General features: G+C 45.2%; 1 protein-coding gene across 1 annotated transcript in view; it reads right to left on the bottom strand.

The window, feature by feature from the left end:
* BMERB1 (bMERB domain containing 1) overlaps positions 1–23,890 on the bottom strand; it is a 251,038-nt gene extending 227,148 nt beyond the window's left edge. Inside the window, exon 1 of the mRNA XM_075317971.1 lies at positions 23,592–23,890. Coding sequence (XP_075174086.1) covers positions 23,592–23,709 — 118 coding nt within the window. The 5' untranslated portion in view covers positions 23,710–23,890. The remainder of the gene's footprint in view (positions 1–23,591) is intronic.
* Positions 23,891–25,645: the final 1,755 nt, after the last annotated feature.

Here is a 25,645-nt window from a genome sequence, read left to right on the forward strand (position 1 = left end):
CTCTATTACCACCAGAGATTTTGGGCCCCACGTTCTGGGGATCACAGCAATCAGACCTCCAACAATCTTGCATATATAACCTACCCTGCGGATAGGTAATTAAAGGAACCTGTCAAGTCTCCAAATTCTATTAACCTGCGGATAAAGGGTTAATTTGAGGGTTATCAGCATTCCAAGTTCCAATGCTATGTGGCTGCCTTACTGATTGAGGGAGAAAATTAACTTTACTCCTCCTGGGAGCTGCTGGCTTTCAGACATGAGGAGTGTCTACAGTCACCGCTTGGTACACAGTAAGTACAACCCGAAATTTGGATTGATAGCTCGTTCTGCACAGATGCACTGCAGAGTGACCTGTCAATCAAAGTACTGAGGTGTGGTTACAGGCATCACTCACTGTACTGAGCAATAACTGTAACCACTGGGGGCACACCAAAATACCTGAAAGCTGGTGGCTCCTGGGAGGAATAAAGTTAATTTTCTCCCACTTTCAGTAAAGCACCTTTAATGCTTTGTAACGCTATTAACCATCAGATTAACCCTATATATAGGGATATGACAGGTTCTCTTTAATGCAAGAAAACCTATAAAGTTTGGTTTATGGAGAGGTCTGATTATATCAACAGTATTTTGTGTAACTTTGCTTTATACATAGGAGAAAAACATCTATATGTGAGAGAACTGGCCCTATTTCTTTGCAATCTGAGAATTTCTGGGTTTTTTTTCCATTTTTTTAAAGACTTAAAAGGAACTTGTCACCAGGTTTGGCCCCTATAACCTGTGACCACCACCAGTGGGCCCTTATACGAGCATTCCAGAATACTGTATATAAGAACCCAGGCCGCTCTGGATAATGTAAAAAAACACTTTCATAATACTCACCCATGAAGCAGATCGGTTCAATCGGCATCTCTGCTCCCTGGTCCGGCGCTTCCTCAATCTTCTGCGATCTCTGTCCTCCTGCCAGCCCCGTGCATGACACATCCAGCGTCATTCACAGTGAGGCCTCCATTGTGCTCCTGCGCAGGCACACTTTAATCTGCCTGGCTAAACGCAGATCAAAGTATTGTAGAGCAGATGCATGGGCGGTCTTTGACCTTTTCTCACGCCTGCGCATTAAAGTACATTGCTCTGCTCTCAGCAGGGCAGATCAAAGTGTGCATGCGCAAGGGTGCAATAGAGCCCTCTCTGTACAGTAAATGACGTAGGACGCGTCATGCACGGGGCTGGGCAGGAGGATGGAGATCGCAGAAGGTGGACGAGGCACTGGACCGGAAAGCAGTGACACACATCGGACTGATCCGCTCCCTAGGTGAGTGTTATAAAAGTATTTTTACGTTATACAGAGCGGCTTGGGTTATTATATACAGCATGTTAGAATGCTGTATATAAGAGTTCAGTAGTGGTGGCCGCAGCTTATAGGGGCTAAATCTGGTGACAGGTACTTTTTAAACTAACACTGCCTGCTGAAACTAAGCCTTTTTCTAAGAATCCCTGTCAGTCCTGCACATCAGTGTATCAGTTTTGACTGGCGTGTTTCTTTCAGTGCATAAACAGAAAGGCATCCTCGCTTATGCCTGTGAAACGCGTCACCTCTGCAGGGCAGTTTGAAATTGAATATACATATAAAATATATAAATGTTACCGCATAGGTCACCATTTTGACTACATTTTCCTTGCAATTTTATAGTTTACAATTCATATCACCCTATTATGGTGATATTACTAGCAACTCTCTCAATATTTTGAGGCCATCAAATGCCAAAATGTTCCTTATAGAATCCTTAACGTGAGACTTCATGTGACAGCTGTAATGCTGACGATCTTCACACTCAGCAGACGAGGGCTTGTTTATAAGCTTGTAAAGACAGCGAGGGATCCAACAATTGACAGAATACAACACTGACTAAATATTTTGCCTTAGAGTACAGGCACAAATTTGAACAATTTACAGTGCTTTGCATGGAGTTGACAGGTTCTTGTGCGTCAACAAGAGTTTCTTGAAGATATTTGCAAATCAAAAACATAAGTAGGCTTGTTGAGTCGCTATGAAAAATGATGTTTGTATGTTGGATTGTCAATCAGTTAGTAAGGCTTATTTGAGACAGAAAATGTATACTTTATAACCACAATTAATGAGAAATATATTTATGAAGGAGAATAATTGTTTTTCTAATAGAAACCCCCTAGCCCCCAAAGAAATGTGCTGATCATTGCAGTATTCTCAGCTAAAGCTAACCAAAAATGTGAGTTTTGTTCTTAGTAATTTTGGAGGACTTAAAAGGGACCTGTCTGTCATGATCCAGGACCGATATTCCCTGCTCCAGAATTTCCCAGTTTGGTCATGTCAGGGGTTAACTCCCATTATCCTCGTTCCGGTTTCAGGAGACTCTTCCTGCATTCCTGTGCTGGTTATAGTTTTGCTCTGCAGCCTGTGACTGGCTCAGGTGAGATTTCCTGTTTGATGTCACTCCTTGTTACCATGCCCTGACCTGTACCCTCCCACATTTGTCCATCTGTTCCAGTCCCTGACTTCCCGCTCTTGTCATTTGATTATTCTTCCTGGTTCATCCTCTTCCCATGTTTGTGTCTCCTTACCATCCGGTCTTGTCTTCTGTTTCCTGTGTCCTTTGTGTTCCCCTCTGTATACCTGATCTCCCGGCATCCGGCCTCGGTTCTGTTTTCTGACCTGATCTTGATTCTCTCTCTGCATTAACTTGACATCCTGGCCATATGCTGACTGCTTGACTACTCTATTTCCCCCTGGTGGTTCACCTGTGAACTGCCCGCTGAAGTCACTCTGCTGTACTTCAGCCTCCCTTCTGTTAGTATTACTTTGACTCTCCTTCACTACACTGCTGCCACCTAGTGGGGAATACGCTGTACTACTTTCACTATCCCTTTGTACAGCGAGACACTGTCATTTGCCATAAATTTGTCATTTTGTGTAGTGTAAATTTCTCCTAAATCCGGCATTGTTTTTGTCACATGGAGATTTTTGCAAACATCACCAACTGTCATGGCGGAGTCAGGGTCTGTGGAAACTCCAGATTCTTGCACTCTGCCTTCTAACTTCTTTGATGTCTGTGATCAGCGGAGGGAGACTTGGGCGTGGACTCTCAGACTTGTAGTTCATAAGCAGGCTAGCAAGAGTTAATCTCAGCTTGGCTGTTGGTTAATCCCTTAACAACTGAGGGCCGTACTGGTACATCCTAAGCCATATAGTTGTAATAACCTGCGGCTGCTGCAGGCAGCCGCCGGTGATTCCAACACATGTCAGCTGATTTGTACAGCAGACATGTATGCCTCACAGGCGCAAGTGGATTCGCGATCCACCCATGCCTGTTAACCCCTATAATCGAGCTGTCAAAATGTGACAGCGCAATTTAAATGCCCGCCTCGGTAAATGTCCACTTACCCGACTCCATCAGCGGCGCCATGATGTGATCACTGTGAGTAGATGATTGTCATAGTAGCACAGGGTTATGTGATAACTCCAGTAGCTCACATGACTCACTTCCTGTAATACGCGGCCGAGTGCTGCCTGTTACAAGAGACGATTATTTCTGCAGATCTCAGCTGTGTAGATGTGAAGAACAGAAATTAATGAGCGATTAGACTGCTGATCCTTATAGTCCCCTAGGGAGACTAATAAAATAAAAAAAAGTAAAAAAAAATTTGAAAAATTAAAAAAAACATAAAACTTCAACTCACCCCCACCTTTCGCCCCATTGAAAATTAAAGGGTCAAACAAATAAAAAATGTACACATATTTGGTATCGCCGTGTTCAGAAATGCCTGATCTATAAAAATATAAAATCAATTAATCTGATCGGTAAACCGCGCAGCGGAAAAAGAATTCCAAATGCCAGAATTATGTTTTTTGGTTGCCGCTAATGTTGCACAAAATGCAATAAAAGGCGATCAAATGGTAGCATCGAAAATGGTGGAATTAAAAATGTCAGCTCAAGACACAAAAAATAAACCATCACTGAGCCATAGATCCGGAAAACTAAGAACGCTACGGGTCGTGGAAAATGGAGCAAACAGTGGGCCACTTTTTTGGACAAACTTCAGATTTTTTTTAACCCCTTAGATAAAAGTAAACCTATACATGTTTGGTGTCTACAAACTTGTACCGAACTGAGACATCACACCGGCACATCGATTTTACCATATAGTGAACACTGTGAATAAAATATCCCAAAAACAATCATGCCATCGCACTTTTTTTGCAAATTTTTCCGCACTTGGAATTTTTTGCCATTTTCCAGTACACTATATGGTAAAACTTATGGTTTAATTTAAAAGTACAACTTGACAAAAAAAACAAGCTTTCATATGGCAAGATGGACCCAAAAAATAAAAAAAAGTTATGGTTGGGGGTGAAGGGGTTAATCTCCTTTTGTCACATGCTATTGGAGAACCAATCATATTCACTCTTCTCCTATACAGTTGAAACCAGAAGTTTCCTTCCACTATCAAAAAGACACATCTGCATGTTTTTCTCACTTTCTGATATGAAATAAGAATAAACCTTTCCCGTTTTAGGTCAATTAGAAACCAAAATTATTTATATTTGCCAAATGCCAGAATAATGAGAGAGAGAGACAGAGAGAATGTTTTAAGACATTTTTATTACTTAGTGCAAAATCAAACGTTTTCATACACTAAAAATACTATGCCTTTAAAACTGGGATATATGATGATGTCATGTCTTTGGAAGCTTCTGATAGGTTTACTGACAACATCTGAGTTAATTAGAGACACACCTGTGGACGTATTTAAATGCACATCTGAAACACGCTGCTTCTTTGTGTAGCATCATGGGAAAGTCAAAAGAAATATGCCAAGATCTCAGGAAGAGAATTATAGACATGCACAAGTCTGGTTCATCCATGGGTGCAATTTCCAGAAGCCTGAAGGTGCCTCATTCATCTGTACAAACAATTACACACAAGTGCAAACAAGATGGGAATGTCCAGCCATCAAACCGCTCAGAAAGGAGATGGGTTCTGTGTACCAGAGATGAATGTGCTTTGGTCATAATGATATTAATATATATTTCCAATTAGAAATGTAGTATAGTTCTCCTGGTTCTCTTGATATAGCCATGTCTCTTACCTCATGTGCAGGGTATTGCAGCTTAGCTATTCATGGTTATGACCACGAACAACTAACCAACAAGCTGTTACTATATGAGTAGGCGTAACCATGGATACATAAGCTACTGCAATACCCTGCCCTTGAGGTAAGAGACATGGCTATATCAACAGAACTATGCTATATTTCTAATTGGAGGTATTTGCTATTATTATTATTATTATTATTATTATTATTCCTACTATATATTAGGACAGGATCTTGGAGATGGGAATATCCTTTAAAGCAACATTTGCTATCTATCCTATATGATTAATAAGGGTCCCGCCGCTCAGACCTTCACTGATCTAGAATATGGAAGTTCTGTTGCCCAGTTAGAATGGACTAGTGGTCACTTCTTGGGTAATACTGCCCCTCTATTTCATTGTCATTGGCACAGATAGAGCTAGTAGAGTACAGCACTAAGCTATCTCCATAATTCCTGGAATTGCCAGCATGCATATAATGATACAAATTACCATTTAGACACAAGTAAAAAGAGATTTTATATATACTAATAAAAAAAATATATACAGTGTATATATATATATATATATATATACATATATATATATATATATATATATATACAGTACAAACCAAAAGTTTGGACACACCTTCTCATTCAAAGAGTTTTCTTTATTGTAGATTCACATTGAAGGCATCAAAACTATGAATTAACACATGTGGAATGAAATACTTAACAAAAAAGTGTGAAACAACTGAAAATATGTCTTATATTCTAGGTTCTTCAAAGTAGCCACCTTTTGCTTTGATTACTGCTGTGCTCACTCTTGGCATTCTCTTGATGAGCTTCAAGAGGTAGTCACCGGAAATGGTCTTCCAACAGTCTTGAAGGAGTTCCCAGAGATGCTTAGCACTTGTTGGCCCTTTTGCCTTCACTCTGCGGTCCAGCTCACCCCAAACCATCTCAATTGGGTTCAGGTCTGGTGACTGTGGAGACCAGGTCATCTGGCGAAGCACCCCATCACTCTCCTTCTTACTCAAATAGCCCTTACACAGCCTGGAGGTGTGTTTGGGGTCATTGTCCTGTTGAAAAATAAATGGTGGTCCAACTAAACGCAAACCGGATGGAATTGCACGCCGCTGCAAGATGGTGTGGTAGCCATGCTGGTTCAGTATGCCTTCAATTTTGAATAAATCCCCAACAGTGTTACCAGCAAAGCACCCCCACACCATCACACCTCCTCCTCCATGCTTCACGGTGGGAACCAGGCATGTAGAGTCCATCCATTCACCTTTTCTGCGTCGCACAAAGACACGGTGGTTGGATCCAAAGATCTCAAATTTGGACTCATCAAACCAAAGCACAGATTTCCACTGGTCTAATGTCCATTCCTTGTGTTCTTTAGCCAAACAAGTCTCTTCTGCTTGTTGCCTGTCCTTAGCAGTGGTTTGCTACCAGCTATTTTACCATGAAGGCCTGCTGCACAAAGTCTCCTGTGGCATTGACCTGGTCTCTAATCTGAGCTGCTGTTAACCTGTGATTTCTGAGGCTTGTGACTCGGATAAACTTATCCTCCGCAGCAGAGGTGACTCTTGGTCTTTCTTTCCTGGGGCGTTCCTCATGTGAGCCAGTTTCTTTGTAGCGTTTAATGGTTTTTGCCACTGCACTTGGGGACACTTTCAAAGTTTTCCCAATTTTTCGGACTGACTGACCTTCATTTCTTAAAGTAATGATGGCCACTTGTTTTTCTTTAATTAGCTGCTTTTTTCTTGCCATAATACAAATTCTAACACTCTATTCAGTAGGACTATCAGCTGTGTATCCACCAGACTTCTGTACAACACAATTGATGGTCCCAACCCCATTTATAAGGCAAGAAGTCCCACTTATTAAACCAGACAGGGCACACCTGTGAAGTGAAAACCATTTCCAGTGACTACCTCTTGAAGCTCATCAAGAGAATGCCAAGAGTGTGCAAAGCAGTAATCAAAGCAAAAGGTGGCTACTTTGAAGAACCTAGAATATAAGACATATTTTCAGTTGTTTCACACTTTTTTGTTAAGTATTTCACTCCACATGTGTTAATTCATAGTTTTGATGCCTTCAATGTGAATCTACAAATTTCAGAGTCATGAAAATAAAGAAAACGAAGGTGTGTCCAAACGTTTGGTCTGTACTGCATATATATATATATATATTTATTTTCGTATTAGTATAAAGAACTTTGATGGGTTTGGCTGGTTTCCACTGGGAATTGCTGATACCATACAGTGTTTCATGCACACATGATGTGCCCTTCATCCCTCTCTCTGCCATTATAATATCCTCCCACCAATTAAATGTTATATTCACAACATGATATAATTTTCTGTTGGGATTTGTTCATGACTGGTACAGTAAAGTGTTAATTTAATGGTATCTGATTACTGTGTGTGATCTCTTGTATGGATGACTCACCAGGCTGCAAATGAAGGAATCAGAAGAATTTACTCAAAATAGCTTCATTAAATATGTAACGTGAACACAATAACTCTCCAGCTATTACACCTCACCCGCACAGTCCATCTATTACATGATCCCACTGAAGCTTATCTTAACTGATCATCAAAATGAGCTGTCATTGCGGTAGATAAAATATATATATATATAAGAAAACGGGTTTTGCGGTAGATAAGAGAGCGGCATCACAGCAGGTACCGTATATAGCAACAAAATATATAGATTCTCAAAAGCAAAGCAGGGAAAACATACCCATGCACATTATATAATGGTCCTGCCTGTGGTCCTAGGTGCTGACAAATGACAGCAGGACTTTTTTGGATTTCACTTGGTTGGAATACGTAGTTGTACAACCTAATTTTCTATCATCTGATGATAGATATCCAGGGTCTATGGGGTTTCCTGGTTTAGAAAACACATTCACAATTACACTATAAAATAAAAAATAGGAGTCACCCATTCAGGGAGCAGAGAGTGACTAATAAGACTGTCTCTAGGGAACCCAGTATGTCTGCACATTGCATACATTACTCTTTTCCTCACAGGACCTCTTTTATCTCCTTCACGTTTGTACGTTTTTCAACTGATCTCCTTCAAGTCTTCTACCAAGTATCCCCCATCCTCTGGAATTGAGTAGCCCCCATCCTCTGGAATTGGCTATCCCACATCCTATGGAAGCGAGTATCCCCCATCCTCTGGAATTGAATATCTCTCATCCTCTGGAATCGAGTATCTCTCATCCTCTGGAATCGAGTATCCCCCATCCTCTGGCATTGAGTAGCCCCCATCTTCTGGAATTGAGTATTCCCCCATTCTCTGGAATCGAGTATCTCCCATCCTCTGAAATCGAGAATCTTTCATCCTCTGGATTAAAGCATCCCCCTTCCTCTGGAATCGAGTATCCCCCACTCTTTGGAATTGAGCATCCCCCATCCTCTGAAATCAATTATCTCCCATCCTCTGGAATCAAGTATACCCGATCCTAGACTGGCGCCTCCTCTTTCTGGCATCTTTGACCTCCTTCTTCTGAAGCCTGAGTGCATGACGCGTCCTACGTCATCCACACTAGCCGGCATTGAGGGCCTGCGCAGGCGCCTGTACCGGCGTCTCCTATTTCGGCCATCTTTGTCCTCCTTCTGAAGCCTGGTTGCATGACGCGTCCTACGTCATGCACGTGCGCCGGCATTGAGGTCCCGCACAGACACACTTTGATCTGCCCTGAGCAGGGCAGATCAAAGTATTAAAGTATTCTAGCGCAGGACCTCAATGCTGGCTAGTGTGGATGACGTAGAACACGTCATGCAACCAGGCTTCAGAAGAAGGAGGACAAAGATGGCCGAAAGAGGAGGCGCCAGTACCTGAGAACAGAGACACCCATCCGACCAGTCTGCACCGCACCGCCCCTTAGGTGAGCATTATAAAGTGTTTTTTATGTTCTACACAGCGGCCTGGGCTCTTATATACAGTATGTTAGAATGCTATTGTGGCGCCCCTGAGGCTTCCGTCGCCACACGTCATTGCACCCCATCCAGCGGTGTGATGCCCCATTCTGGGAGAGGAAGAGAGTGAACTCCGGTCCCCTGGTAAATCCACACTACACCCATTGCTAGGAACACACTGGGACCAGGGAAAGTGGCAGACAACCCTCCCATGCTGCATGCTGGGAGGGGTCGTAAGACCCATCCCTGCTCCTATAGGGTAGAACAGGGCAATTGGGGAGGTGGGAGGAGCCATCTGAGAGCAGACACAGAGAGGAAGGTCAAGTTTAGCTAGTCTACCTCAGGGAGTGAGAGAGTGAGGAGCCAGCATGTAGTTGAAGAAGGAGAACGAGAGAAAGTGGGGAAGGAGGAGGAGGCCTGCTGGAGGCAGGCAAGGAGGAGAAGAAAAGGAAAGAGAGCTCCAAGTCAGTCAGGAGCTGAAAGGAAAGAAAGAGACGCTTCCTGGTGAAGATCCTGGGGCTCAGAGGGTCCAGGTGACACCACGCAGAGAACAGAAAGGGTCCCAGGGCCACGGGCAGTCCTAGAGGTACCACGGGTAGTTGTAGAGCTGCGGTGGCCTGCTCCACAGGAACATCGGTGGAGGGATCAAGCTGCAACAGGGCATGGTCCCTAGAAACTGGAGGAGTGCAAAATCATCTCCAAACAGTAAAAACCGAGGCCCAGGGAATATTGTAACCTCCCCGGGCCAGAACCCATAGCAGAACTTCCAGAAAAGGGGTGATCAGCCGACAGGTGACCCCCCAGCCTGGAGGCTGTAGTGGAGGCCAAGCCAGGTTTATCCTATCAAAGGCAAGGCTAAGGAAGACAGCAGAAGATAGAGACACTAAAGAGAAGGGCACCGGCTTCTACTCTCAGAACCACCCAGAAATGGCGGAGGTCCCTGACAGTGGTCCCAGCAGTCCAAGGGCCCCTGGGCCCAGACAAGAATTGTGAGTAAAGAACTTGAACTGCACCCTTGAAGTAGTCTCTGTTATTTCAGCTGCATAGACACTCACGAGCACCAACTGTGCCCCGGGGCATTGCTCCACCTGTGGGGAGTAGTACCACCACTGCTGCCATATCATCCCCCGGAGGCCTCATCCAGCAGCGGCGGCTTATTAGCCGCATACCACAGGTGGCGTCACGAACACAAACTTTATTCACCAAGCCACATACTCTACTGACACCCACCAGGGCCACGGAGCCGGGCCCAGCCACCACTGACTACCACCGGACTAGTCCGGCCCGGCACCGGGTGTCCCATAGCCCTGGGGTGGGCGCCGGACTAGTCCGGCCCGGCACCGGGTGTCCCATAGCCCTGGGGTGGGCGAGTCAATTTTGGCGTCACGAACAGGATAACGTGCCCGGTTCCACCGGGTACTGTGCGCCTGAAGAATCGTGAAATAGCCTGTGTTATACTGTGAGAAACTGCCGCCATTGAAGCCACTGAGCGCGGGAAGAAGGGGGGCATTCCAGAAGAAAGGGCGCGAAGAGAAGCCCCGCCCCCTTGTCCAAGAAAAGAGCGCGAAGCGGTGCCCGCCATAGAAGGCGGAGAAAGAGGAAATTGCGACTAGACGAGCTGGCCGGCTGGCAGAAAGAGTCTAAATGCCAGACCAGCAGATAAAGAAGATGTACCTGATAGCGAGCGGAGCGGTGCCGGCCGTGATGGGCTGGGCGCCAGTCTGGCGCCAGATGCTAGTGCAGCCTCCGGCCCCACCTCCGAGAAGGGAAAGGGTGCAGCCGAGTGGCGTGGTCGAGCACCCGAGCAGTGTTCCAGCAAGCGTTCCCCAGGTCGGCAGCATGGCAGAGAGGCTGCAGAAGTGCGCACCAGGGACCGGGAAGATGGATCCCGAGCTGGACCTGCTCCGGGAGGAAATGAGAATCCTGGCTCGGAGACTGAACAACATGCAAGCGGAGGTGGACCGGCGGAGTGGAAGCCCGATGGTGCCGGAGAGCGTGGGCCACTGGATGGAGGCCGCGGAGCAGCGACCGGGTGAGCTATATGAAACCCCGACCCGTCCGGACCCAAGGCCCTACCAAGCGCCACCGCCCAGTCCCTCCACCGTCCCGCTAGCTTTCCCCGCCAGCCCCGCTGACGCCCTGTGGGGCACCGGAGCTTTCCCAGCCAGCCTCGCTGACGCCCGGTGGGGCACAGGAAGCCTGCCTGAAACCCCCGCAGACGGAGCCTGGGGAGGGGTGGACCCCGAACAGCTAGTGGGCCCCCTACCGAGTCCCCCTGTGAGTCTCCTGGGAACAACATCCCCGGGAGTAAACTGGGACGCGGCGCCCATTGAGAGTGGGAGACTGCAACAGCCCCTGCACCCCAAGGAAACCCCACTGGCCAACGAGCTGACTTGCCGGAGACTGGTGAAGGAGTACCAGCAGGAGCGGGAGGCCCGGGAGGAGAAGCGGAAAGCCCAGGAGGCAGTCAACCTGGCCTCCAAGGAGCAAATTCGAAAGACCCTTAAGGGGTCACAGGGCCCAATGAGACGGGGCATAGTAGTCGATTTTCGGCAGAAAGGAGGCTGGGGCTTCATCAGAGAGCCCGGACTGGGTAAAGATGTCTTTGTGGCCCGACGGGATATTGAAGAACATCTGCCTAAAGGCCACCCCGGGCGAGATACCAAGCCGGGTGACGCTGTAGAATACACACGGCTGATGGGAGGCCGGGGCTGGTATGCCCTACACGTCCATATCCTGCAGGAGGAGGAGGAGATGGCCTCCGAAGAACCGGAGTGGCGCCGCACTATGTCAGCGTGCAGCGTCTCCCCTGCAAGCAGTAGCCGCAGCACCACCGCGAAGCAGGCCCAGGCCGCAGAACTGAGCAGCGGGCCTGCAACAGCCACGCAGGAGACACAGACGCAGATCTCCATGGCTTGTGTGATGCAGGGTGCAAGACCAAAACAAGACCCAACGGACCACAGTAACAGCCCCCTGCAGACGAGCAGCCCTCTGCAGCAACGCCGTATTGTGCCTGCAAGCAGCCCCACTCCAATCCAGGCTGCAGAGCAGCGCAGAAGGTCAGGGACCAGTGCCCAGGGGACCCAGACGATAATCTCGTCGGCATACCTGCTGCCAGGAGCAATGCCGGAGTGGGACCCCCGCATCTACCCTCGTGAGTAAGGAAGAAGAGATGCTGAACTGTAAATAGCCCCTGTCTGCCCCTCATGCTTTGTGAAGATGTCCCTTTTGTGCTGCCCTAATGTTCTTTTTGAAGATGACACCCTTCCTGCCTTACTGCCCCTTGTTCTTTTTGAAGATGTCACCCCCCCATGTTTATATGTACCGGGCCACGGAACTGGAATGTGGTCCCCGGTGAATGTTTTTGTGTCATGTCTTACCAGGCCACTGGACTTAGTGGCTGGTATGTTGTTTATGTGTCTTGCGTTTAAAATGAAGCTGAACGAACTGCCAGGCTACTGGACTTGTTGTAGCCAAGAAATGTATATAGTTGCACCCGTTGTGCCCCCTACCAGAATTATGGGGGATGTGCCCGAACCGTGCAATGGACTGGAAGTGCACACGTAGAAGTTTCTTTATAAGAAGTTCGTAACGTTCGAATCATTGTGCCTCCCATAAAGGGAAGAGATGTTTACTGTTTTACTGTTATTCATAACAAAAATGTTTTGCAGTTCTTCCACATGTTTTTGTTGTTTTTCAGCCCGAGGACGTGCTGGGATTCGCTGTGGGGGAGTGTGGCGCCCCTGAGGCTTCCGTCGCCACAGGTCATTGCACCCCATCCAGCGGTGTGATGCCCCATTCTGGGAGAGGAAGAGAGTGAACTCCGGTCCCCTGGTAAATCCACACTACACCCATTGCTAGGAACACACTGGGACCAGGGAAAGTGGCAGACAACCCTCCCATGCTGCATGCTGGGAGGGGTCGTAAGACCCATCCCTGCTCCTATAGGGTAGAACAGGGCAATTGGGGAGGTGGGAGGAGCCATCTGAGAGCAGACACAGAGAGGAAGGTCAAGTTTAGCTAGTCTACCTCAGGGAGTGAGAGAGTGAGGAGCCAGCATGTAGTTGAAGAAGGAGAACGAGAGAAAGTGGGGAAGGAGGAGGAGGCCTGCTGGAGGCAGGCAAGGAGGAGAAGAAAAGGAAAGAGAGCTCCAAGTCAGTCAGGAGCTGAAAGGAAAGAAAGAGACGCTTCCTGGTGAAGATCCTGGGGCTCAGAGGGTCCAGGTGACACCACGCAGAGAACAGAAAGGGTCCCAGGGCCACGGGCAGTCCTAGAGGTACCACGGGTAGTTGTAGGGCTGCGGTGGCCTGCTCCACAGGAACATCGGTGGAGGGATCAAGCTGCAACAGGGGACGGTCCCTAGAAACTGGAGGAGTGCAAAATCATCTCCAAACAGTAAAAACCGAGGCCCAGGGAATGTTGTTGTAACCTCCCCGGGCCAGAACCCATAGCAGAACTTCCAGAAAAGGGGTGATCAGCCGACAGGTGACCCCCCAGCCTGGAGGCTGTAGTGGAGGCCAAGCCAGGTTTATCCTATCAAAGGCAAGGCTAAGGAAGACAGCAGAAGATAGAGACACTAAAGAGAAGGGCACCGGCTTCTACTCTCAGAACCACCCACAAACGGCGGAGGTCCCTGACAGTGGTCCCAGCAGTCCAAGGGCCCCTGGGCCCAGACAAGAATTGTGAGTAAAGAACTTGAACTGCACCCTTGAAGTAGTCTCTGTTATTTCAGCTGCATAGACACTCACGAGCACCAACTGTGCCCCGGGGCATTGCTCCACCTGTGGGGAGTAGTACCACCACTGCTGCCATATCATCCCCCGGAGGCCTCATCCAGCAGCGGCGGCTTATTAGCCGCATACCACAGGTGGCGTCACGAACACAAACTTTATTCACCAAGCCACATACTCTACTGACACCCACCAGGGCCACGGAGCCGGGCCCAGCCACCACTGACTACCACCGGACTAGTCCGGCCCGGCACTGGGTGTCCCATAGCCCTGGGGTGGGCGCCGGACTAGTCCGGCCCGGCACCGGGTGTCCCATAGCCCTGGGGTGGGCGAGTCACTGTATATAAGAGCAAACTGGTGGTTGCCGCAGCTTATAGTCGCCAAATTTGGTGACAGGTTCCCTTTAGAGTTGAGGTTTTTCTACCAGATGGTTTTCTTTTGTGTCTACGAAAACGCAACAAGCTCCAAACATATACTTTACAGAACGTAAAATGTAACAAATAACAATATACTTCCATCAGTAAATTACAGGACATAGGTCATTACATTAAAGAGTAAAGTGGGCTTTACACGCTGCGACATCGCTAATGCGGAGTCGTTGGGGTCACGGAATTCGTGACGCACATCCGGCCGCATTAGCGATGCCGTTGCATGTGACACCGATAAGCGATTTTGCATCGTTGCAAAAACGTGCAAAATCGCTAATCGGCGACATGGGGGTCCATTCTCAAATCTCGTTACTGCAGCAGTAACGAGGTTGTTCCTCGTTCCTGCGGCAGCACACATCGCTGCGTGTGACGCCGCAGGAACGAGGAAGCTCCCCTTACCTGCCTCCGGGCCGCTATGAGGAAGGAAGGAGGTGGGCGGGATGTTACGTCCCGCTCAGCTCCGCCCCTCCGCTGCTATTGGGCGGCGGTTCAGTGACGTCGCTGTGACGCCGCACGGACCGCCCCCTTAGAAAGGAGGCGGTTCGCCCGTCACAGCGACGTCGCCGGACAGGTATGTATGTGTGACGGCTGTTGTGCGACACGGGCAGCGATTTGCCCGTGTCGCGCAACAGATGGGGGCGGGTACCCACACTAGCGATATCGGGACCGATATCGCAATGTGTAAAGTAGCCTTAACAGTATCATGCATATTTCTCATTAAAATGACACAATGTTCCATCCATTAGAACCAGTCTTTTGGGTTTATGCTCATCACTCCAGAAGGCATCATGTGTCAGGGTGTCTTAATTGCTGTGTCTCAGCCAATGCATTGATGGAAAAGAGGGCTTAGCTTCTGGAATAAGCCGTCATTTAGCCCCCTCCACACACAACGCTCATCACGTGTTGATTTGAAAACTTTTTTCTTTACATATAAAAACCTGGACTTAGGACAAACTATGAAACTGGGACAAAGGAACTTTTAGTAAGTGATATATATTGTAATATCAGTAACACTTTTGAGCATCATTTTTTTCTTTAAGTGGACAGCCCTCGAAGCCATAACAATAGTGTCAAGAGAGCCTAAATGAGTCCACACTCTCTGGAAAATTGTTATCCAACTGCACAACCTTTACAAGGGCGGACGGAGACAGAAGAGGGCCCCTCTGCAAGAATAGTATATGGACCCTTTGGTAGTCCAATATTGCAGTTCTGACACAAGCTGCTTGATGCTTTGGACCTAGAGGTGGTCCCCATTACCTACTGAGACCGTGTGCAGCTGCACTGGTTTCGCCAATGCTATGTCCACCCCTGACTTTTACAATCCGCTCAACCCCTTTTTAAAAGACATCTTATGTACTGTATGTTCTATGGATTGAAGCATTTATTTGTATTTCAACAACTATTCTCTGTGTATAGTTCAACTCATTTAATCTAGTATCCAATAGTCCAGACTGACATCACTCATAACCAAGAGCACAAAACTAGGCAGAAATAAGCTATACAGTATAATAAACTGAGACTTTTATGAATGCAAGAACAATGTCATACCAGCAGATTACAGGATCCAAGTTAAAATATTCTCAAGTACAGTATTACATTATTATCAGCTACCTGTAAAATAGGAGATAATTTACTAGAGGACAACCCACGAAGTTCCAGAACCCCAATCTCAAAATCACTATGGGTCCCAGCAGTCGGACCCGCAACAATCAGTAATTTATTCACTATCTTACAGATAGAAGATAACAATATTTGGGAATAACATGTCTGCTCCCCTTACTTTAGTATTTTGTTTATACACTTTGTTCCATTGATCCGAAATATCAGAAATTATTGAAAATTAAAGTCGTGTCACAATTCAGCTAATAATATTCTTTGTACCAGTGTAGTATAAAATATCATCTCATCATATACTATAAATCACTGCGATACTGTGTAACAGATTACAAAATAATGTATAAAAGCAGTTGATATACAGTGTATATATATGATAGATGTGAAAAAGGCTCACTATTAGCCGAAACGCGTAATTTACGCCTGTATGATTTGATGTAATAAACTCCAAAAATATTTCAGAAGATTTGGAGTGCCGGTCCTTTGTATTAATTATACATATATATATATATATATATATATATATATATACACACACACCGTATAGACCAAAAGTTTGGACACACCATCTCATTCAAAGAGTTTTAATTATTTTCATGACTCTGAAAATCGTAGATTCACATTGAAGGCTTCAAAACTATGAAGTAACACATGTGGAATGAGATACTTAACAAAAAAGTGTGAAACAAATGAAAATATGTCTTATATTCTAGGTTCTTCAAAGTAGCCACCTTTTCGCTTTGATTACTGCTTTGCACACTCTTGGCATTCTATTAATGAGCTTCAAGAGGTAGTTACCGGAAATGGTTTTCACTTCACAGGTGTGCCCTGTCAGGTCTAATAAGTGGGATTTCTTGCCTTATAAATGGGATTGGGACCATCAGTTGTGTTGTGCAGATGTCTGGTGGATACAGAGCTGATAGTCCTACTGAATAGACTGTTAGAATTTGTATTATGGCAAGAAAAAAGCAGCTAAGTAAAGAAAAACGAGTGGCTATCATTACTTTAAGAAATGAAGGTCAGTCAGTCCGAAAAATTGGTTAAACTTTGAAAGTGTCCCCAAGTGCAGTGGCAAAAACCATCAAACGCTACAAAGAACCTGGCTCACATGAGGACCGCTCGAGGAAAGGAAGACCAAGAGTCACCTCTGCTGCGGAGGATAAGTTTATCCAAGTCACCAGCCTCAGAAATGGCAGGTTAACAGCAGCTCAGATTAGAGACCAGGTCAATGCCACACAGAGTTCTAGCAGCAGACACATCTCTAGAACAACTGTTAAGAGGAGACTTTGTGCAGCAGGCCTTCATGGTAAAATAGCTGCTAGGAAACTACTGCTAAGGACAGATAACAGGTAGAAGAGACTTGTTTGGGCTAAAGAACACAAGGAATGGACATTAGACCAGTGGAAATCTGTGCTTTGGTCTGATGAGTCCAAATTTGAGATCTTTGGATCCAACCACCATGTCTTTGTAGAAAAGGTGAACGGATGGACTCTACATGGCTGGTTCCCACCGTGAAGCATGGGGAAGGAGGTGTGATGGTGTGGGGGTGCTTTGCTGGTGACACTGTTGGGGATTTATTCAAAATTGAAGTCATACAGAACCAACATGGCTACCACAGCATCTTGCAGCGGCATGCTATTCCATCCGGTTTGCGTTTAGTTGGACCATCATTTATTTTTCAACAGGACGATGACCCCAAACACACCTCCAGGCTGTGTAAGGGCTATTTGACTAAGAAGGAGAGTGATGGGGGGCTACGCCAGATGACCTAGCCTCCACAGTCACCAGACCTGAACCCAATCGAAATGGTTTGGGGTGAGCTGGACCGCAGAGTGAAGGCAAAAGGGCCAACAAGTGCTAAGCATCTCTGGGAACTCCTTCAAGACTGTTGGAAAACCATTTCCGGTGACTACCTCTTGAAGCTCATCAAGAGAATGCCAAGAGTGTGCAAATTAGTAATGAAAGCAAAAGGTGGTTACTTTGAAGAACCTAGAATATAAGACATATTTTCAGTTGTTCCACACGTTTTTAAGTGTTTCATTCCACATGTTTTCATTCATAGTTTTAAAGAAAACTCTTTGAATGAGACAGTGTGTCCACACCTTTGGTCTGTACTGTGTGTATATATATATATATATATATATATATATATATATATATATATACAGTGCCTTGAAAAAGTATTCAAACAATTTTTCACGTTCCGTCCACAAAGATACCAAACTGCATAATAATACATCCAAGTGCATTTATGCTATATATATTGCCTACAGAGAGTTGATTCACTAACAGAATAAACATACAGTTTGAGAAAACAAAATAGTAAAGTTGGCCTTAATATGCAATATAATCTGCATGTTGATCTCAAAGGGATGTTATGTGGGAACTGCATATGTATGAACTGAAATCAGATAGATGTGCATTAAAAAAAAATAGAAATCTAATTATAAGATCTGCAAGTGTATGAAATACAATAATAAGTAGGTGAAACTAAAGTTGAAAAGGTACAGATCTTTCGTAAGTGTATAGCATACCAGGTGTCCAGGTGGGAACTCGTGTTTTACTGTCTTTCTCGGGGGAAAATTTCCGAGTAGAGGAATATTATGGAAAGGGTCAGTTTGAGGGGATATTTTGGACAGGGGGGGTGTCTTTGGGGTGGTGAAATTATGGAGTGACTTAGTGTGGGGAGGGAGAATATGGAGAGGGGCAGTGGTGGTGATATTATGGAGAAGGTCTATGTGTGGGGAGGAATATAATGAAGGGACAGTGGGGGGTATTATGGAGAGGGGCAGTGAGGGGAGATAACATTATGGAAAAGGGAAGTGTGGGGTTTTATGGAGAGGCACAGTGTTGGAGGGATATTATTGAGAGGGGCAGTGTGGAGATATTATTATTATTATTATTATTATTATTATTATTATTATTATTATTATTATTTTTTTTTAAATCAGATTCATATTTATTAATCACCAAAAAACACATAACATAAATAACAATCCCTTTCCCTGTGAAAACAATTTGGGAAAAGAGATAAGATCATCTCCGATCATCAGAACAGCATTGAAATTATACAATAGGGTAAAATAAACAGTGCACCTGTAGCCCACACCCATTATCAATACATGCCTTGAAGTAGATGTTTCATTTTGATATACTACCCATAAGCCATATACGCCACATCTTCCCCAGCCACCATATGTGTTTCGGAAATATATAAGATCACCCTAGTCCAGCAGCTTATTAACCAGTGATAAGGAGAAGGACCTGGTCCCCCATACTCTCTTGCAACAGTGGGGATATTATCAAAAGGGGCAGTGTGAGGGGGATATTATATATAAGGGCAGTGTGGTGGGAGAGATATTTTGTGCAGGAAGCACGGTAAGGGGCAATTATTTATTTATGGGCACAGCATAGCATGTGAGATATTTTTATTTATGGGTAGTATAATGATACTTTTATTTTTAAGGGAATTGTGTTGGAAGTGCTGCTGAAGGCAGAGAAGAGGTAAGTCTGCAGAAACAGGTTTTGGGCATGAAAGCTCATCATGACTTCTGCACTACATGGAGACATAAGGGACGGAAACTATTCTAGTCAGAGAAGATGTTGTCTATAAGGTGACTGGATGTAAATGATTACCATATTGACTATGTTTTGTCAATACTGAGGTTCCTTGTTGTCGGCTGTCTGATGATGTTTGGTAACAACAACTGCCAGTATCTCTTTACCATTGTTAAGGACATATTGGGAATTGTAGGTTCAAGAGATACCATTGTATAAGGGGCTGACCTGATATTAGAATTAAATGGTGCACCATGCTTGGTGCTGTACAGTCATGGCCAAAAGTTTTGAGAAGGCTACAAATATTAATTTTTACAAAGTCGACTGCTTAAGTTTTTCTAATGGCAATTTGCATATACTCCAGAATGTCATAAAGAGTGATCAGCCTAACAGCAATTACTTGCAAAGTCAATATTGGCTAAGAAAATGAACTTTAACCCCCAAAACACATTTCAACATCATTGTATTCCTGCCTTAAAAGGAGCAGCTAACATTGTTTTAGTGATTGTTCCATTAACACAGGTGTGGGTCTTGATGAGGACAGGGCTGGCAATCAATCAGTCATGATTAAGTAAGAATGACACCACTGGACACTTTAAAAGGAGGCTGGTGCTTGGTATCATTGTTTCTCTTCAGTTAACCATGGTTATCTCTAAAGAAACACGTGCAGCCATCATTGCTCTGCACAAAAATGGCCTAACAGGGAAGAGTATCGCAGCTACAAAGATTGCACCTCAGTCAAAAATCTATCGCATCATCAAGAACTTCAAGAAGAGAGCTTCCATTGTTGCCAAAAAGGCTCCTGGGCGCCCAAGAAGGACCAGCAAACGCCAGGACCGTATCTTAAAACTGTTTCAGCTGTGGGATCTGACTACCAGCAGTGCCGAGCTAGCTCAGCAATGGCAGCAGGCTGGTGTGAGTGCTTCTGCACGCACTGTGAGGCGGAGACTCTTTGACAAAGGCCTGGTTTCAAGGAGGGCAGCAAAAAAGCCACTTCTCTCCAGAAAAAACATCAGGGACCGACTGACATTCTGCAAAAGGTACAGGGAGTGGACTGCTGAGGACTGGGGTAAAGTCATTTTCTCAGATGAATCCCCTTTTCGATTGTTTGGGACAGCTGGAAAACAGCTTATTAGGAGAAGAAGAGGTGAGCGCTACCACCAGTCTTGTCTCATGCCAACTGTTAAGCATCCTGACACGATTCATGTGTGGGGTTGCTTCTCAGCCAAGGGAATCGGCTCACTCACAGTCTTGCCTAAAAACACAGCCATGAATAAAGAATGGTACCAGAATGTCCTCCAAGAGCAACTTCTCCCAATTGTCCAAGAGCAGTTTGGCGCCCAGCAATGCCTTTTCCAGCATGATGGAGCACCTTGCCATAAAGCAAAGGTGATCACTAAATGGCTCATGGAACAAAACATAGAGATTTTGGGTCCATGGCCTGGAAACTCCCCAGATCTTAATCCCATTGAGAACTTGTGGGCAATCATCAAGAGACGGGTGGACAAACAAAAACCAACAAATTCTGGCAAAATGCAAGCATTGCTTATACAAGAATGGACAGCTATCAGTCAGGATTTGATCCAGAAGTTGATTGAGAGCATGCCAGGGAGAATTGCTGAGGTCCTGAAGAAGAAGGGTCAACACTGCAAATATTGACTTGCTGCATTAACTCATTCTAACTGTCAATATAACCTTTTGGTACTCATAATATGATTGCAATTATATTTCTGTATGTGATGTAAACATCAGACAAACACAATTAAAAACCAGAGGGCAACAGATCATGTGAAAATATCATTTTGGTTTCATTCTCAAAACTTTTGTCCATGACTGTACACATGTACTGATGGTGGATCTGATCTTGTATATATGTAGCAATCTATAACGTGCTTCATGGCTATGGTAAAACTTAATCTCCAATCTCTTTTGAGCATTTTTATGAAGAGGATATGGTAAGTTTCTGCTCCAAAAACCTCAGTTTAAATTTGCATGTGTTCAGACTGATTTTTTGGGAGCAAAAGCTGAAGAGAAATTCTCCAAATCCTCATCAAATACTTACAATCAGCATCTAAGGATTGTTGAAAATCCACTTGTGACTTTTAGGATCGCTACTTCCAATAGGTGGCGCTGTGCTAGAGTTTGTCTCCTTTACTGGAGAGACAATTTGAATATTTTCCAGAGGGGCATTGCAGCTATAAGTCCCCTTACCTGGCAGCCAGACTGGCTTGCAAAGTCTCCTTAAGGAGAATAGTGTTCCCCCGTGGTCCCCACATAGCTTTCTCATGAGCCAGATCAGACACCCCCATACTTTGCACTGACGAGGGGCAAGCACCCCGAAACACCGTGTCTGCAAATTGGGATTCTGATCTGGCTTATATATCCTGAGTCATATTGCAAAGGATTGTTGAAAATCCACTTGTGACTTTTAGGATCGCTACTTCCAATAGGTGGCGCTGTGCTAGAGTTTGTCTCCTTTACTGGAGAGACAATTTGAATCAGCATCTAGTGATTCATGTAAGTACCCCTTTAACATTTTTTGCAGCCCTTGGGATTGGTTCAATATGGCAATGTGGTCCTTGGACCAAAAGGTTTTGTGCACCCCTGATCTAAACTATGACATTGGAGACCTTGCAGTATGTTTAGGTTTGTTGTCCTGCTGGAAAGTAAACCTTCGTCCCAGTCTCAATCTTTTGAAGCCTGTAACAGGTTTTCCTCCAGGATTGCCATGTATTTAACTTAATTCATCTTTCCATCAACTCTGACAAGCTTCCCTACTGAAGAAAAGCCTCTCCAAAGCATGATGCTGCCACCACCATGTGTGACAGTGGGGATGGTGCTTTCAGGGTGATGTGCAATGTTAGTTTTGTGCCACACATAGCATTTTACATTTAGCCTAAAAGATCAACTTTGGTCTCATTTGACCAGAGCACCTTCTTCCATATGCTCTCTTTGTCCCCTACTAGCTTTTTGCAAACATAAAATGGGACTTCTTATGTCTTGCTTTAAAAAATGGCTTTCTTCTTGCCACTCTTCCATAATGGCCAGATTTGTTGAGTATACAACTAATTGTTTACTGTGCACATATTCTCCTATCTGAGCCGTGAACTTTGAAGCTCCTCCAGAGTTCTTGCTTGGGATTTCAGTTTAGGTGGACTGTCATGTCTTGGTAAGTTTGCAGTTGTGCCATACTCCTTCGATTTTTGAATAATGGAGTGAACAGTGCTCTGTGAGATGTTCAGAGCTTGGGCTAATTTGTTTTATAACTTAACCCAGTTTTACTCATCTCTACAACTTTAGCCCTGACCTGTCTGGTGTGTTCCTTGGTTTTCATGATTCTGTTTCATCCTTAATGTTCTCACACAAACCTCTGATACCTTCACAAAACAGCTGTAGTTATACTAAGAATAAATTACACACATGTGGACTCAATTTACCAATTAGTTGACTCCTGGAGTCAATTGGTCCCTCAGGATTTTATGTAGGGGTTCAGCCTATACAGGGCTGAAGAAAAATGCAACTCAGAATTTTTGGATATAGGTTTTAAAAATATGTAGAGAATCATGTATTACTTCCTTTACACTTCACAAATACTTGCGACTTAGTGTTGATATAAGAACGAAAAAGGTGAGTTTCCAGCACCAATATGAATAAAACTCAAAGTTTATTTCATCATTAAAATTGTGATAAAACTCAGAACAGCCGACGCGTTTCAGATGTCAGTCCTTAGTCGTAGGTACCAGGTACTAATGTAGGTTAGTGTTGATATATCACATAAAATCCCAATAAATTACACTTAATACATTCAAGCTTGTGGATGTAACATGAAAAAATGTTGAAAAGTTCACAGGGTATGAATATCTTTCCAAGGCACTGCATGTGTGTGTATATAGGTATATAGTTGGTGTGAATATATGCAACTAACCCACAGTATTGATTTCGATAGATGAATACAAGCTGTAGAGTATATCTCTGTATATACTCTACACACAGGACTGACAACAGATATACAAATAATTAAGAGTGAAGTGGCTCCTGGCACCTTTTGAGCACCAGAGATGGGCAGAGATGCTCAGCTTGTGAGTACCCGGAGCATTCCTGCAGTTTGGGTATATATACCATCCATAGTGGATACAATGTAGACACAATACTAAATACACACAATGGGTAATATCACTGCTTCCTTGCAAGGTGTAACAAAATCCACAGTACTTACTTCTCCCCAGCCCCCCTGCTTTCCAGTCAGTCTCCTCCACTGCTCCATATCTTTTCATTGGCTTGTCTGTCTCCAAGGTGGCAGAGATGGATTTCTTTAACTCCATGGATGTCTGCATGGCTCCTGCTTCTTCTGTGCGCTCCTCACTATAGATTCCTTGCTGTCTAGATTGTGGGTAGGCTGAGAGGTGATGGCTAGGTGGGTGGGAGGGTGAAGAGGAGGAGGACTGTGCCTGCTCTCCCACTCACTCCATCCTCATGTTTCCCTCTTGGCTCCTCAGCTCAGCATTTGGGAGGGGGGGATGCAAGGATGGCTTGTGACGTCACTGTATCCCTATGGGGCTCTCAAAAGCAGAAAGGATGCTGCAAGCATGCGCAGATATGCTCTTACTGGGTACTGCAGAAGAGGACAGGGGTTAACCCATTGCCTGCTAGGGTGGTCCCAGTGACTGACCCGCTTAAATGCTTAGGATGTTGTCTCTTGCTGCTGCACTGTGCAGGAAGGCTGGATACCTTATGTTAGTGATGATGCTTCTGCTGAGAAATTGGTTTTATAAATTGCATTTTTCTTTATAAACACATGTAAAAATAAAATTAGAAAAAAATGAATCAACATTGCTTTCTATTTCTTTTTCTTAGAGTTTTAAACATCTTTGAACATTTTACATTTAGACAATGAAAACCTATTTTCATTATGTGGACCTTAACGAAAAAGTAAATTTTTTATATGTTATAGGTCCAGTCTAGTAGTGTTATCAGAGAAGAAGCACTCGTCCTAAGGCTGGGTTCACACATAGCGACAGCGACAACGACGTCGCTGTTATGTCACCATTTTCTGTGACGCAACAGCGACCTAGTAAGTCGCTGTTATGATCGCTGCTTAGCTGTCAAACACAGCAGAAGCAGCAGCGATCATAACGACACGTGTCACTGTGGAAGCCATGCTGCACTTGGTAACTAAGGTAAATATCGGGTAACCATTACCCGATATTTACCTTGGTTACCAGCGCACACGCTTAGTGCTGGCTCCCTGCTCTCCTAGCCAGGGTACACATCAGGTTAATTACCCGATGTGTACTCCGGCTCCGGCTACATGTGCAGGGAGCCAGCGCTAAGCGGTGTGCTCTCACGCTGCCAGTGCCGGCTCCCTGCTCACATAGCTGGAGTACACATCGGGTAATTAACTTGTGCAGGGAACAGGGAGCCGGCACTGGCAGCGTGAGAGCGCGGTGCTAGTAACTAATGTAAATATCGGGTAACCAAGGAAAGGGCTTCTTGGTTACCCGATATTTACCGTGGTTACAGCTTACCGCAGGCTGCCAGAAGCCGGCTCCTGCTCCCTGCTCGCTTCAGTTCGTCGCTGTCACACACAGCGATGTGTGCTTCACAGTGGGAGAGCGAAGAGCAAAAAATGAAGCAGGACATTCAGCAACGAGCGGCGACCTCACAGCAGGGGCCAGCTTGTTGCTGGATGTCACACACAGCGACAGCGACGGGACGTCGCTGCTATGTCACAGAAAATGGTGACGTAGCAGCGACGTCATTGTCGCCGTCGCTGTGTGTGACACCACCTTTAGCTTATGTTCAAGAATTTATACTCTACGCCGCTCTGTGTGGCATAAGTTGAAGGCTTCTGCCCCTTGTCTTGGGTGATCAATGAGGATCTCAGAACGGACCTGAACCCCCACGAGCAACACCACAAAGATGGACTAGATACGGAAAAAATTACAAACACGTAATGATACTTTAGAGCAGGGGTCCCTAACTTGTGGTTCGGGAGCCAAATGTGGCTCTTGAACCCATGATATGTGGCTCGTGACTGTCTTCCAGCTTGGTGCTCCTATGAAACAGCAAACAGCTATGAAGAAAAGGTCTCCAGATGGTGACTTTTGTGAGTAGCCCCACATAGAAGAGAAGATCTGAATTGGGGTGAGGTAGCCCTAGATTTTGGTATACCACCTTGGCATGATTTCTGTGAAAAAGCTTTTTTTGCTGTCAATATATCAGGGGGCTCTGGGTGTCACTACTTTAAGGGGCAGGAGCTGGATGTGGCTT

The sequence above is a fragment of the Anomaloglossus baeobatrachus genome, chromosome 7 (assembly GCF_048569485.1).
Source record: "Anomaloglossus baeobatrachus isolate aAnoBae1 chromosome 7, aAnoBae1.hap1, whole genome shotgun sequence".
Classification (NCBI taxonomy): domain Eukaryota; kingdom Metazoa; phylum Chordata; class Amphibia; order Anura; family Aromobatidae; genus Anomaloglossus; species Anomaloglossus baeobatrachus.